A 13,601-nucleotide genomic window follows, 5' to 3' on the forward strand; every position below is an offset into this window, starting at 1 on the left:
TATAAAGTTGTGTTTAAATTTCTTGCACCGCAAGTATTATATAATGAACAAGTATCCATCCAAAATCGTGCTTATGCATTTAAAGGCACGGAAATCAAAATTTGAAATTGCGAATCGCTAATTGTACGGAAATTCCCGCTTCTCAATCAAGGTCAGCCTTAGCAACAACTAATTGAGCAAATGAAACAAGTCAGACAACTCAAATAAAAGTAATTTTAAGTCAAAATAATGACTAAATAATACCTCTTTGCTTAAGCTCATAGCAACTGTACTTTCCCAATGGAAAATTATGAGCAAATTGTGAGAAATCATTGAACTAACCTTAAATTAGTCAATTAGCAACTCATTGCTATACAACTTAGTGAGACAATTTGCTAATTGACTAAATTGCCAGGCTGCATGAAACGTCTCTTAGTCCATACTGCATTGAAAGTACTGAAGAATAGTGGGATCAATTTTTTGCTATTAATTAGAAACCTGTGTCATATGCATACCTTTTCTGGCATTTTGTTCACGATATTCCCCTTTTCGGTCTCTTAGTCGAAGTGAAATCTTTAAGCTACCAATTAGTCGCCAGCAATTTTGCTAATAAATTCACTTTGAAACTTGTTAGACAAAAACGAAGCTATGGCAAATAATTTATTCAAATAAAATTAATAAAAAATAATAATCAAATTCAAATTAAAACAAAGAAAATTAAAATTAGCATTTTGAAAGCGAAGAAGATATAATACTTATGAGCAATACCTTCGCTAATTTGAGGAAGACAGCGCTTAAAGACCAAGGCTTCGCAATACAAATTAACAAATATATGGAATTTCTTAATAATATTAACGTTACAGTGTCTTATTTTTGGATAAAAAGTATAAGGTAGGTAATAATCAGAGTTTGTCGTGAATTTAGACCGATTTCATTCCACTTCTTTATAGGTGCATACACCGCTTAAGCGGTTATAGCCGAGTTTACAACAGCGTGTCAGACATTCTTCTTTTTCACTGTTTGGCGCCAATTGGAGATTCCAAGTGTAGCCAAAACTTTCTCTCCTTGGTCTTGGCTTCTTGGCAGAGCTGGAGTATTTTCATCCCTTCGGACGACATGACCTAGTGAAGCCACTGTCGTCGTATATCTTGTACAGCTCATCGTTCCATCGACTGTGGCATTCGCCGTTGCTAATGCGAAAAGACAATAAATCTTCCGCTTTTCTCTAAACTCGTAACGTCGAGCCATCACATGCTGTCATCGTCTATACTTTTGACTTGTGGAATTTCTGCTTTGGATTTTAAGGCTGGCATTGTTGACTTCGAAGTTATGACTGTCAACAGTGACGTGTGAGTCGAATCGTGAATGCGATGACTGTTTATTTGATGACAAGTTCACTACCAGACCCGTTTGCTTCGCTGGAGAAGTGTTCGCTCCATAATTTTAACATGTTCTGGGCATCGGTTACTAAATCATCTCTGATTCTTAGAAATTTCGAGCATTGCGCCTGTCGGCCAGCTTGTCAAGGTCTTTGTACTCTCGTAATTCAGCCTTTCTCTTTTTTTTTTCTGCAAATGCGTCTTGTTAACGTCTTCAACTCTCGGTTTCTATCCCATCTCACACGTGTTGTGATCTATTGCCGAGTAGGCAGTCTGTTTTCTCTTCACTGCGCCACGTCACCTTTCATCGTAACAGCTATTCTTTTGCAATTTAAGGAAACCAATGGTTTCGTTTGCAGTTGTACGTAAGGAGTGTGAAATGTCGTACCACAGTTCCCTTATACCGAGTTGCTGAGACCGATTTCATTAATAATTTAGGTATAAGCCTGTAACCACAAAAGCATAAAAGTTCCACTTTTATATTTTCAAAAGTATATACTTGTGAGACACTCAAAACGCACACTGTACAACATATCGCTAGGCGTGAGGGAGAGGACAAAAGCCGCAGAAGATTTCATTTAAATATTGGCAAAAAATCGAGCAAGCATTAATAATTGCTTATTTTATTTTGAAAAAATTTTGAAAAAATAAAATAAATAAAGCTCCAAGCGATGAATATATATTATGGCCTCCATGGTATAAATGAATAACTATGAGGTCGATTTCATATTCAATTTTCGATTGTTCAAAGAAAAGAAAACGGCACGCTTTTAAAGAAGCAAAGGAAAGCTAATAGGGAAATAAAAGAATAAACATTGCATAATGTCATACAAATTTAGCGCTAATAAAACAATGAAACTTTTGGCAAAGACGCTTTTAAATGACACGAAAATGATCCAAAATTATTCAAAGGAAATAGGGTCTATACAAAAATTAAGCGCGAGCAACTTGGCGACACCGTTAGTAGTGAAAAGTTTCTTTTTAATGAAGTTCTTTTAATGAAAAGAAAATTTAGTTCTCTCCGAGATCTAACTCGGCCCGACGTATTGAACGACTTGGCACATTTTATGTCGAGATCTTTAATTGAAAGCGTACAAAATACAGTTTGCGCAAGAACTGAAACCGCTCGAACTTCCCAAGCGACTTCGCTTCACTCTATGGACTCTTGAAAACTTCCAAGAAGATCCTGCGTTTTTGAGCCAAATTTAGTTCAGCGATGAGGCCCATTTCTAGCTCAATGGGTATGAAAACAAAAAAATTGCCATTTTTGGGACGAAGAGCAATCTGCAGAGATTCAAGAGCTACCATTGCATAAAACAACGGCTTGATGGAATCATCGGTCCAAAATGATACTAGTTAGAACGTAACCGTTCATGTCGACCGTTATCACGCTCGTGATCTCGTCGACATTTGGTTTCAACAAGACGGCGAGATTGAGAGAAGACTACGGTGGGCAGATAATTTTATGTTTTGTGCCGATCGATTGGCCACCAAGATCGTACACCGTTAGACTTTTTCCGGTACGGATATGGAAAATTTGAAGTCTGTGCGGACAATTCCGCTTCGATTCAGGCTTTGGAGCAGTTAACACGAACGAAAATTGGATTCAATGGATATACCATCTAAGATGTAGCTGCGGCCAACATTTGAAAGAGATAATCCTCAAAAAGTAAATGCCAAAGAATATTCTTTAGAATCGCAATAAACTGTCCCCGTCAAATTAGAAGTTTCTGTGTTTATAACTTTGAAAAAACACGGAACCTCGTAATGGATCACCCTTTATTTTTACTCTTGAGCATGTCTAAATAGCTTTTGGTGAGAAATCTGTACCAAACCTGGCTAATTTCGACTTTCCAAATGTAACCGGACTTCAAAATCTGCAGATTAAATGAAGAGCTGCCGGCTAATAAGGCCTTTAACAAACATTTCGTCCTTAAAGCCGAATGAAGTGAATGGGAAATATGCAGCAAACTCCAATTGCATATCGAATGAGATTAATAAAGTCAATTATAAAATTACTGTAGCTTAATTAGTTAGGCTAACAATGTCTTACGCCAGCTGAGCGAAGAAAAACGTGTGATAAAGTCATCACGGTTCATACAAGTATAAACACAAAATTGATCGACTAATAAATGTTACAAAATCACTTAGCCTACTAATTTATACAAAAATTTACATTCGTGCCTAAAGTTAAAGATGTTAAAAGTCGGTAAATTAAAGCACACTAATTAGTCAAACGAAATGCCCAAAAACTAATTTGGCGCACGCAAAGCGGCACAAAGCAAAAAAGTCGTGCCTACTTGAAATTTCCAATACTTTTTGAATATGTACAAGTATGAGGGAAAGGTGCAGGTATATTACCGCTAGTGCGTACTTATGTATTTATGTAGCAGAAAGCAGAGAGAAATGTGAAGCAAAATAATGCAACATCGCATGTCAAGTTCAGATTACCACATCATCAATGTACGACACCACACAACTGTGCTTTCGGCAGATGCTTCTGCTCTTGATAGCTGTCGCTGAGAGTACCAGAGAAAAGTTTTGTTCACCTAACGATTGCATATGAGAATGGTATGTTGTTATAGTCAACAGGATGATTAGGCGAATCGATATATGTAACATTGCATTTCATCATTTCATACCACACAGCGATAATGACCGAAATCTGATCTCACGCCCCTAACTCTTATTAAATGCAACTCCTTTGACGCAAGATAGATTCTTTGTGATCTCAAAAAACTCTGAAGACCTTCTTAATTCATCACAAGCAATTAACGATTCTATTTCAGCTAGTCACAGAGATGGTTGAAACTATAAGATCCCAGATGTTGGAACCTTAATCGCGCTAAAACTGGTTAGACGAGAGAAAAATATCTATTATTGAGATTATATCATTCGGCAAGATTTGGGAAGACTCACCGCATGGACATCCATTGGCCAGTGCCAGATCAGTCCTACTACTAGTCGAAAGAAACTTGACTAAATGCGAGGAACTCACTGGATCATAAGTGACTAACATTGGGATGAACTTACTGACTTGAATTCTGGTCAGCTCGAATTCGGCCCATTTAAACAAAATCATCTTCAGGTATTTTTAACATGCTTACTAGCAATATATGGACTTACAGGAATCAAGAATTGCTGAGAGTTCTGATAAGCAGTTGAGTGTTTTGATACACTTTCTGTGGCAACTCTTATCCAAAATTAATAGAATTCATGCCAACTTGAAAGTTTTGATACATCTTCTGTCGCAACTCTGATCTAAGATGGACGGGCTTCATACCAAGTTCAGAGTTTTGATACATTTTCTGTGCTATCTCTGATCCGAGATAGACGGAGATAACTTCCTTTATATCTCACATTCTGAATCTCCGTCTTGCCGACTGATTGTTAACTGTTTTGATATCTGTAGCAAACCTTATCCACGATGGATGGAATTCATGCCAAGTTGAGAGTTTTGATACATTTTTTGTGGCAACTCTGATCCGAGATAGATGGACTTCGTGCCATAACTTCCTTTATATCTCACATACAGATGTCGAAACTGGTCCTTCCGGCTGATTCTATACTGTATTGCGAGAGTAGCTAATATCTGGCTGCGTTCGCTCTTAAGCTCTCCTTACTTCTTCTTTGTATATTTTGTTCAGACGGCACATAATAGTTTGCTAAAGACCCACGCGCTAAAGAAATGACTATGATGAGATCGTTTTGTGGTAAATCCCCAAAATTTGAATAAATAGTGAGCAAAGCAAAATGAGAAGAGAAAAAAAACAGTTAATTAAAAAAAAAAAAAAAATCAACGAACAATAATGATTTCGGTTACGAAAGGAAAGAAGCAAAACAGAAAGCGTATGTAGACACCATGGACCGCCCGTTTAATAATTATGATGTTTAATGTAATATTCATGATTTGGCTTTTTTGCCGCTGAGATACATGTATACTTTCTATATTATTTTTAGGAGAATGACCATTTGATGGTTTGAAAAATAAAGTAAACAATTCGGTTATGTAATAAACGGTTAGATAACTAGGTGCTGATTGTTCTTTGTATAATTTTTATTTATTTAAACGGCGTAACTTTTCGAAATGCGGTAGTAAAAGTAGAGCATGAGCGATTTGCATTTTTAGAGATGCCACCTGTTGGAATAAAATTAAATCAATTAGAAAACAGTACAATCACTATTCGTTTATGAAAGTTTAAGCTGATATTTTTCGGGATGGGTTGCCAGCTGTTTGAAATTTTTAGTTTCATCAGGCAAGCATTACAATCTGATGTTTAGGGGTGGTTACAGTGGAAAATACTGTTATTAAGGGTTGCCATCTTTTTGAAAACTCAAATTACAAGTTCCATAAATACTGGCGCGTTATATGTGAGTACTTACAACACAACATTCACGACATGTTTTCAAATCGAATAAAAGTTTAACTGCTCATAACATGCTTTAGAGGTAATTAGTATTTAACTAGTAATATGTTATTTTTATATATTATTTTTTAATAAAGTTCTTAATTAATGTAGTCATTAAAAAGTTGTAAATTTATGTGTATAATCAGCAACTCAACAAGCATTAACGAGTCTTCTCGGTAAGCATTGCTGGTAATTAAATCATTGCATATTTAGCTCCGGTTATAATAATGAGCGATAAGTTTTAATTATTTTAAAGTGAATTTGGTATAAAAATGAAAATAGATATAAACAAGAAAAAACTTTATCCTAGGCTGTACCGAAGCTTTAATATCATTCACAGGTGCATTTCTTATAATATACAATATAGGAATATCTCTCTTCACGATAGACGACAGTTCGATCTTGACAGCGATCTTATTGGGACAGCTTAATCTTGCAAATGCTGGACAATTGAGGAGAAAGTGCCCAAGAATTTGAAACTTACCGCTGGAACGCCTATTAGCAAATGTCCAGTAAGAATTTTGAAGAAGAAACTATTGCGACAATATGAGCATTGCTAAGGGCAAGTAATTCAGAAGATCTGAATTTTACACAAGACCAAACGTATCTTGCGGTCACGAAAGGTGGTTCATAAATCAGTGCCTGCTGAGAGCGGGTCAGGTTCATTGCTTCAGTATTAGAACGCAAGATGCTAATGGAGTTCCAACGCGGTCACATTACGATGTAAGCGGATCAGGTGTGCCCTCATTAGCCAGCCCGTCGGCTTTGTAGTTGCTAGCGATTCTGCTGTGACCAGGACCCAAACGAGTCTGATGATGAAATAGTTTTGCGCGATGAAGAAAGACACTCCTATACTAGCCTTGAGCGCACAGCTAGTTAGCTAGCGACGCAGTGATTCAGGTTTTTAGGAATGCAGTTGAAGGAGGAGAGAATTTCGGCAAGCCCTTTTTTGGATCCCTTCATGTACCCAAGTTCCTTGAGCGTTAGTGTGCCCACAGAGTGCACACGCCAAATCACAACTTTTGGTAAGAGTCCTCACCTTGTTCCCTATAGCTCCTCTAAAGCAATATAAGGCAATCGATGTCATCCATGTCACCTTTACTTGGATTGACGGCTAAGCAACTTCTACCCGCACAGTTGGATCCCACGTTGAGATATCCTTCGGTTAGCTTTGCTATAATTAGTCTAGTATGAAAAACTGTGACATGATAAATTTCGTTAAGAACGAAATTATTATATTACGTAAATAAGTTTTCCATACAAAGATTTTATTATGATTGTTCAGTTTGTATGTCAATTAAATGCTATAGTGATCCGATTACGGCGATTATGGCAGATATTGAAAATAAGAATTTCTTTCCCAAAAACTAAAGCACATGTTTGCGTATATACAGAGAGACGGACGGACTTGGCTAAATCGACTCAGCTCGTTACGCTGACATTATATATATATGTACTTGGTAAGGTCTCCGTCGTTTCCCTTTAAGTGCTACAAACTTCGTGATGACCTTAACAAATCCTGTTCAGGTTATAAAAATGTATTCAGAATGAATTAAGAAAATTTTGTTATTTTTTTCTTTATTTGACATAACTCATATAAATGTTGATTCGCATGGGATAGATTAGAATTACTCAAATTCTATTGAATAAATTCCATAATTTTATGGGTTGGATCCTTTCAGTGGAACTTTAAGAGTTTACAGATTAGCTTGAGCAGTTATTCAAACGGCGCCAAGTTTTGAAGAAGATCGAGGAAAAAGTCAAGGTCACTCAACAACATACATATATCAGCTCTTGTTAAAGTGCTATACATTGAATTATAATATAGTATATATAATTAAGCTTTCAGAGCCAATTTTGCTTATTGGCTCGATTCCTTATCTTTAAAATTTAGTAAAATTGAGTATCTATGACACTATTATTTAATAGATTGCAATACAATATAATTATTCCAAAGCGAGGAAGTTCGAGTTGTTGCTCTTCTTTTCCACTTGTTTCTACTATGTACTCAACCTAAATCATTTAAACCAGGGTCTACTTTTACATTAATTGCTTACTTGTTTATTAACTGCGTGGTGAGGCTTATTTTAGGTATGACTCATAAATTTTACCCTCTTTTTTAAATTTCTAAAATGGCACTTTTTATCATTTTACTTTAAATTTTTTATCATTTAATTTCATTATTCTCAACTATTAATCATAACTAAACGAATAAGTGCTGACTTTTGATGAAAACGAAATGAGCACTTGTTTGATTAAATAACGTGATTTGCGCATAATGAGAGGATTTTCCGTCTAGTCACCCATTTACACTATAAGTCGACCCTGCAAGAAAGCGTGAACTAGTGGGAAAATAATTTAGTTTAAAACTGTGGTAAATTCGTCTAAATCGAGGCAAAATCAATGTAGGAAAAAATTGGTAAAATGTCAAATCAAAAAAAATATTTTTCAGTAATGTTTTTATGTATGTATATCTAATAAAAAATTTATTGTTACATTTATTCTTTTTCTTTATTCTAACTATTGAACAAGTGGCAACAATTCTAAAATTTTTTTCCCGCAGAAGTGTTTATTAATCCGGTTTTAATTTGAGTTCTTACAAAGCACCACATATATTTTTTCTTTTGAATTAAATAAAGTTTTCAGAAAGGTGGCAACTCTTATTTTTATTCCAAATTTAAATTTCTTTGAAACTCTATAGTATTTTTTATTTCATATTTTTTACATAAAATTCGCAAATACGTGGCAACATTCTTAAATTTTAAATATTCATAAATAAATTTCCTCAAAGAGGAAAATATGTTTTCAAAAATCAAATCGGGCACACCCAAAGCCCACGTGCACTCTATCGATTGTTTCGCTGTTTTTTCATCGACTGTCGAAACGTTTTATTCGCTGCGATGATTGAGTACTGCGGCGAATGTGGATGAAGGGTTGACCTTTTCGAGAAAATGGTAAAGTAAATTCAACTGTTCCACCAATAGTATTGGTGTCTTACTATACTAAAAAAGAATAAGTTTAGAACTTGCATTAGTATTCCTACAGGGCACGCAGAAATACTTGTATTTTGAAATCTTCAAGAAACTAACAAATTGGTATTGAAGTAGTGAAGAACGCCGGCGGCAAAGGATGACCCGCGTTCATTGTGTCAGCAGAGCTTGGGTAACGATTGATGATCGATTGATTTGCTCACGATAAGTGGAGGCAAATTAACGCCAATGTGGGGTACGCGCTTACTATGATACGAACAATACCGACCATTTAGCCAAGCAATAAGTGTTCTGCGAAATTGAGTAAGAGGTGAAAACAAAAGACCTTGTCTAAAAATAAATACCAACCAAGACACTTCAGCATTTAGAATAAGAAAATCGAGAGTTGCAAGCAAATGTTTGTGTCTTATTTTTGGACATGATTACTTCTACTGATGATTTTTTGTTATGCTTTCCTTTCTGTGGTAATATTCTGCAATTATTTGTCTAGCTTGCGCTTTGTCAATATTTCTTTACTCCCAATTTATAGAACGTCATAAGTTCGTTAGCGGAGGAAGCTTCCTCTATAAAACTCAATGGCAATCGACTATTTGGCAACAATTACACAATTGAGTTCTAACAGTGAAGTCTCCGTGAAGCACTAGTACAATGAAAGTGAGTCATCAAATAGACTCTAGATCCGCGTGATATACGTTCAAGGACTAACACTTAATTCTTTTCTACCAGGTTTTCGTCTGCATTTTAGCCTCTTTGGCGGCGGTTAGCGCAGGAGGTGGTTATCTGCCCCGAGGTGGCTTTGGCGGTGGTTACGGCGGCCAGGGTGGCTTTGCAAGCTCTTCCAGTTCCGCCAGCTCGAGTGGGTCTGCGCACTCCTCAGGCGGTGGTTTTGGTGGCGGAGCGGGACCCGGGCGCTATGCCGGCGGCTTTGGTAAAGGCGGTGGAGGTGGCGGTCGCGGCTGGAAAAATGTTGGTGGTGCCTTAGGCGGTGTTGGCGGTTATGGTGGTTATGGTGGCGGCGCATCTTTGGGTGGAGCTGGTGGTTATGGAGGCGGCGCATCTTTGGGTGGAGCAGGTGGTTATGGTGGCGGCAGTGGTTTTGGCGGTGGACGTGGTGGCGGTAGAAAGACTGGTTTGTATGGCACCTCCAGTGTTTCCTTCCATACTGGAAATTCTTTGGGTAGCGGTGGTGCTGGTTCTTATGGCGGCGGCGTTGGTCACGGCAGTGGATTGGGAGTTGGAGCATATGGTCCTAGCCTTGGCGGTGCTGGATATGCTAGCGGTGGCTCTACATATGGTGTCAGTAGCAGCGCTGCTGGTCGCTCTCACGCTGATTGGGGTATACCAGCTAACTTTGACTACTCCGTTAACCATGGCTCGTCCGGTGCTGGTTCAGGGGGATATGGCGGTGGTACTTATGGGGGCGGTGCTGGATGGGGCGGTGTTGGATTGGGCGGCTATGGTGGCGGTGCTGGATTGGGTGGTTATGGTGGCGCTGGCGGTAAATCAGGTTACGGCCACTCCGCTGGTAGTAGTGCTTCAGCTAGCTCATCCAGTTCAGCCGGTTCATCTGGTTGGTGGAAGAATTAGTGCGATGCTATGACCGTGATATATAATAAAAGCTTTCAGTAAATACTCTATGTGTAACTCAGAAAACAAAGAAATAAATAATTGCAACGATATTTCGTTTATCGAAAGGCTAAATCCTTTTTAATTCATCCTTCTAGGAATGCTCTAAGTTTTTTAGGTACCTTTTGGAATGGAATTCAAAACCACTCCTTTCGACCCAATTGGGAATCTAATGATTCAAAATATGCTTCTGTCGCTACTTTTTAACTTCACATTGAAAATATCTGCTAAGAAGTTTTATTTCCCAAAAATAATTTAAATATTTCAAATAAAGTAAAGAAATCAAAGGATAGGGGCACGTTCAAGAGGCGTAAGCTGAACTTGCAGGTCATTCAAAATTAAATTCGCAGGATGCTCAATCCATATGAATTTAGCTCTTTTTTGAAATCAAATACAACAAGGTATCGGAATACATAGGCGATTGAGCAACATTTACAAATTAGTATCTTTCGAGTTGAAATTTACCAAATTGCTTTTGAGAATATGGCCCTTAAAAACTAGAAATTGAACTTCCTTGCTTAATACTATCCGATTATTTTCCTTCCCAGGATTAGTATTTAAAAAGATTTTTCGGCAAACACTTTCGAATTCAACTAGAAATTCTTCAATAGGGTCCCTACAAAAGTAGACCGATTTTGACATTTTTCTTCAATAAGGTTTGCCATTTTATCATGGAAAGAAACACGATCCAATAATAAAATGAAATTACAAAAATTTACTACCCAAATTTCGAGTCAGTGGCCTCACCTTTAAGAGCGCTCCGCCCAATTTATGGTCGTCATAATCGTCCTGCCAGATTTACAATTGAGCGTTTAGAAATTTGAATCCACAGGCACAGTACAAAATGTTTCCGTGCCAGTGAGACAAAGAAGCGCCCGTAGTATAAATAATACAAATTACTGCTGCTAGTGCATCAATTAAGGAAGACCCAAATCGGGTCATTCTCAAGCGTTGAGCATTTCTATAATGTCGTTGTGGCAAATTTTACGAAAATATCTTGTCCTACATCCCGACAAGATCAAATTGCCGCAAGGCCTGAAGCCGCTTGATCACCATAATCGTCGTTTGTTCGTGAAGTGCGCTGAGCAACAACTTAAAAATGATCCGGATTTTCATCGAAAAATCATCTTCAGCGATGAGAGTTATTTCTGGCTGAATGGCTACGACAATATAAAAATGCGTTATTGGTCAGTCATGTGTAAAAATTGCATCCCGAAAAAATTACGGTTTGGTGCGGTTTATGGGCCATACTTTTTCTGAGATGATCAAGATCGGCACGTTACTGTCAATGCGAATTGTTTCCGCTCAGTGATAACCGAATACTTTGGGTTCGAATTAGTTGATATGGACTTAATCAACATGTGGTTCCAATAGGACGACGCCACAAGCCATGCATCGAATGTCACAATCGATTTATTGAATGTGCTATTTCACAAATGGCCCAGTCCATTGGCCGAATCGCTCGTGCGATTTGATGCCGTAAGACTATTTCCTAATGAACTTCGTACGAATATTGAATGTGAAATTGCAGCAGTATCGGGCGACTTATGCTTGAAAACTGTAAACAATTTAGTTCAGCGTCCGGACCTCTGCAAGCGTACCGGTAGTGTACTTTCACAGGAATAAAGAAGATTTTTATTCAAAAACACTTTATATTTATCAACATTCAAGATTAGGCAGAAGTTGCCTGGTTCGGGCGGCAACCTTCAGAAAAAAATAGTACCCCGTAAATTTCAAACTCAATTTCATTGCATTTAAAATTAGGATATAATTTTAAGATAACCATCATTAAGGTGCTTTTTAGAAGTTTAGTAAATGTTTTTCAAAACACTGAACATCAAGCTTTTCTGGACATTCCTTAACCGAGTCTAATCCTTGAGTTTAGCAAATTTTTCAGCACAAAATTGAACAAAACGATCAACTTGCTTATCAAAAAGCTAACAAAAAAACAAACTGTTAGCCTTCAAAAATTAACGCTAGATGTCACTGTCAGCGCTTAAAAGCTCAATTCTCACATTTCAATCGCTTGCAATTGGTCTAAAGGCACTTTACTTTAAGCCACATATGCTTTTATACCAAAATCTACGAAGTGTGCATGTATATATGTGTGGCTTAGTAACTGTTTTTTTTTTTGTTTCATTCAACATCAACTTAAAGACTGGTTTCGCTTTCTTGCAGTCGTGGACGCATCATTTCCATATGCAATGTTGCTTTTTGTAGGGTCAGCGAAGTTCAATGCCGCCGAGTGAAGTCGAAAGTTGAATTCGTAAGTATTACAACAAAGTGCAGCCGAGACCGTGAGTAATGTCAATGCGATTAGCGAGTGACATGTGTTCGTTGGGATTGTTGTGTAGGGCATGGCTATACATATGTATATATGTGTGCGTATTTGTTTGTAATTGTGTGGTATGCAGAATGTACGCAATGCAGTTGTGCATGCGCCAAGCAATTAGCCACGCATTCTTTTGCATTATTGAAAGTGGATTCTGTTCGCGTTTTTAAACAACTTTCGATAATCGCTATTTTGACATTTTACATTGGATTATTGCATAATTTTTTTTTTTTGGTTTATGATGCTTATGGGATATAATACTGCGGTGCAACTTGAAATTTGAAATAAAACGTAAAATATTTGATAATTCATTTATATTTATTTTGTTGCCTTCAAAGTAGTCCCTGATCCAATAATACCTGATATATAATACTTATCCCAACGATTTCTCCAGTCCTCGAAATACATTTCATAAGCGTTTTTTGTGGTGGCCTTCAGCTGCTTCAGCGTTGTATATATCTTCGACTGAAAACGGCTTCCACGGAGCTGAAATTTCAGTTTAGGGAACAAGAAAAAATCAGTCAAATATGGTGAATACGGTGGTTCAACGATGGTATTCATTACGTTTTTGGATTTAAATTCGGTCACAATTTTGTTCCGATGCGTTGGTGAATTCATCGTGTGTTTGCGACGGATATTTTCACGCAAACGCCTCAATACGGCCAAATGTATTACAATGCTCTTTATGAATGTGGGATCGGAATTCGCACTATCAAGTATGTCTAAAGAGACATGTTTACGGTACTCTTTTTGAATAAATTCAGCTTTATTGGGACGAGTCGAGTGAGAACACGAGAGTTGTCGAGCTCTCTTGTTAACTCTCTACTACTTACTTATTTTGTACTTGAAAATCGTCAGGTAAGCAGTAGAGAGTACCTTAATTTTT

General features: G+C 37.4%; 1 protein-coding gene across 1 annotated transcript; it reads left to right on the forward strand.

Moving 5' to 3' along the window:
- The first annotated feature begins 9,055 nt into the window (after positions 1 to 9,055).
- LOC108970982 (glycine-rich cell wall structural protein 2-like) lies at positions 9,056 to 10,344 on the forward strand. Its single transcript, XM_018936737.1, has 3 exons — positions 9,056 to 9,221; positions 9,287 to 9,411; positions 9,484 to 10,344. The coding sequence occupies exons 2-3, from the start codon at positions 9,406 to 9,408 to the stop codon at positions 10,342 to 10,344; spliced, it is 867 nt and encodes a 288-aa protein (XP_018792282.1). The 5' UTR covers positions 9,056 to 9,221; positions 9,287 to 9,405.
- Positions 10,345 to 13,601: the final 3,257 nt, after the last annotated feature.

Source organism: Bactrocera latifrons, unplaced genomic scaffold, assembly GCF_001853355.1.
Source record: "Bactrocera latifrons isolate USDA-ARS-PBARC rearing strain unplaced genomic scaffold, ASM185335v1 scaffold_32, whole genome shotgun sequence".
NCBI classification, from domain to species: Eukaryota; Metazoa; Arthropoda; class Insecta; order Diptera; family Tephritidae; genus Bactrocera; species Bactrocera latifrons.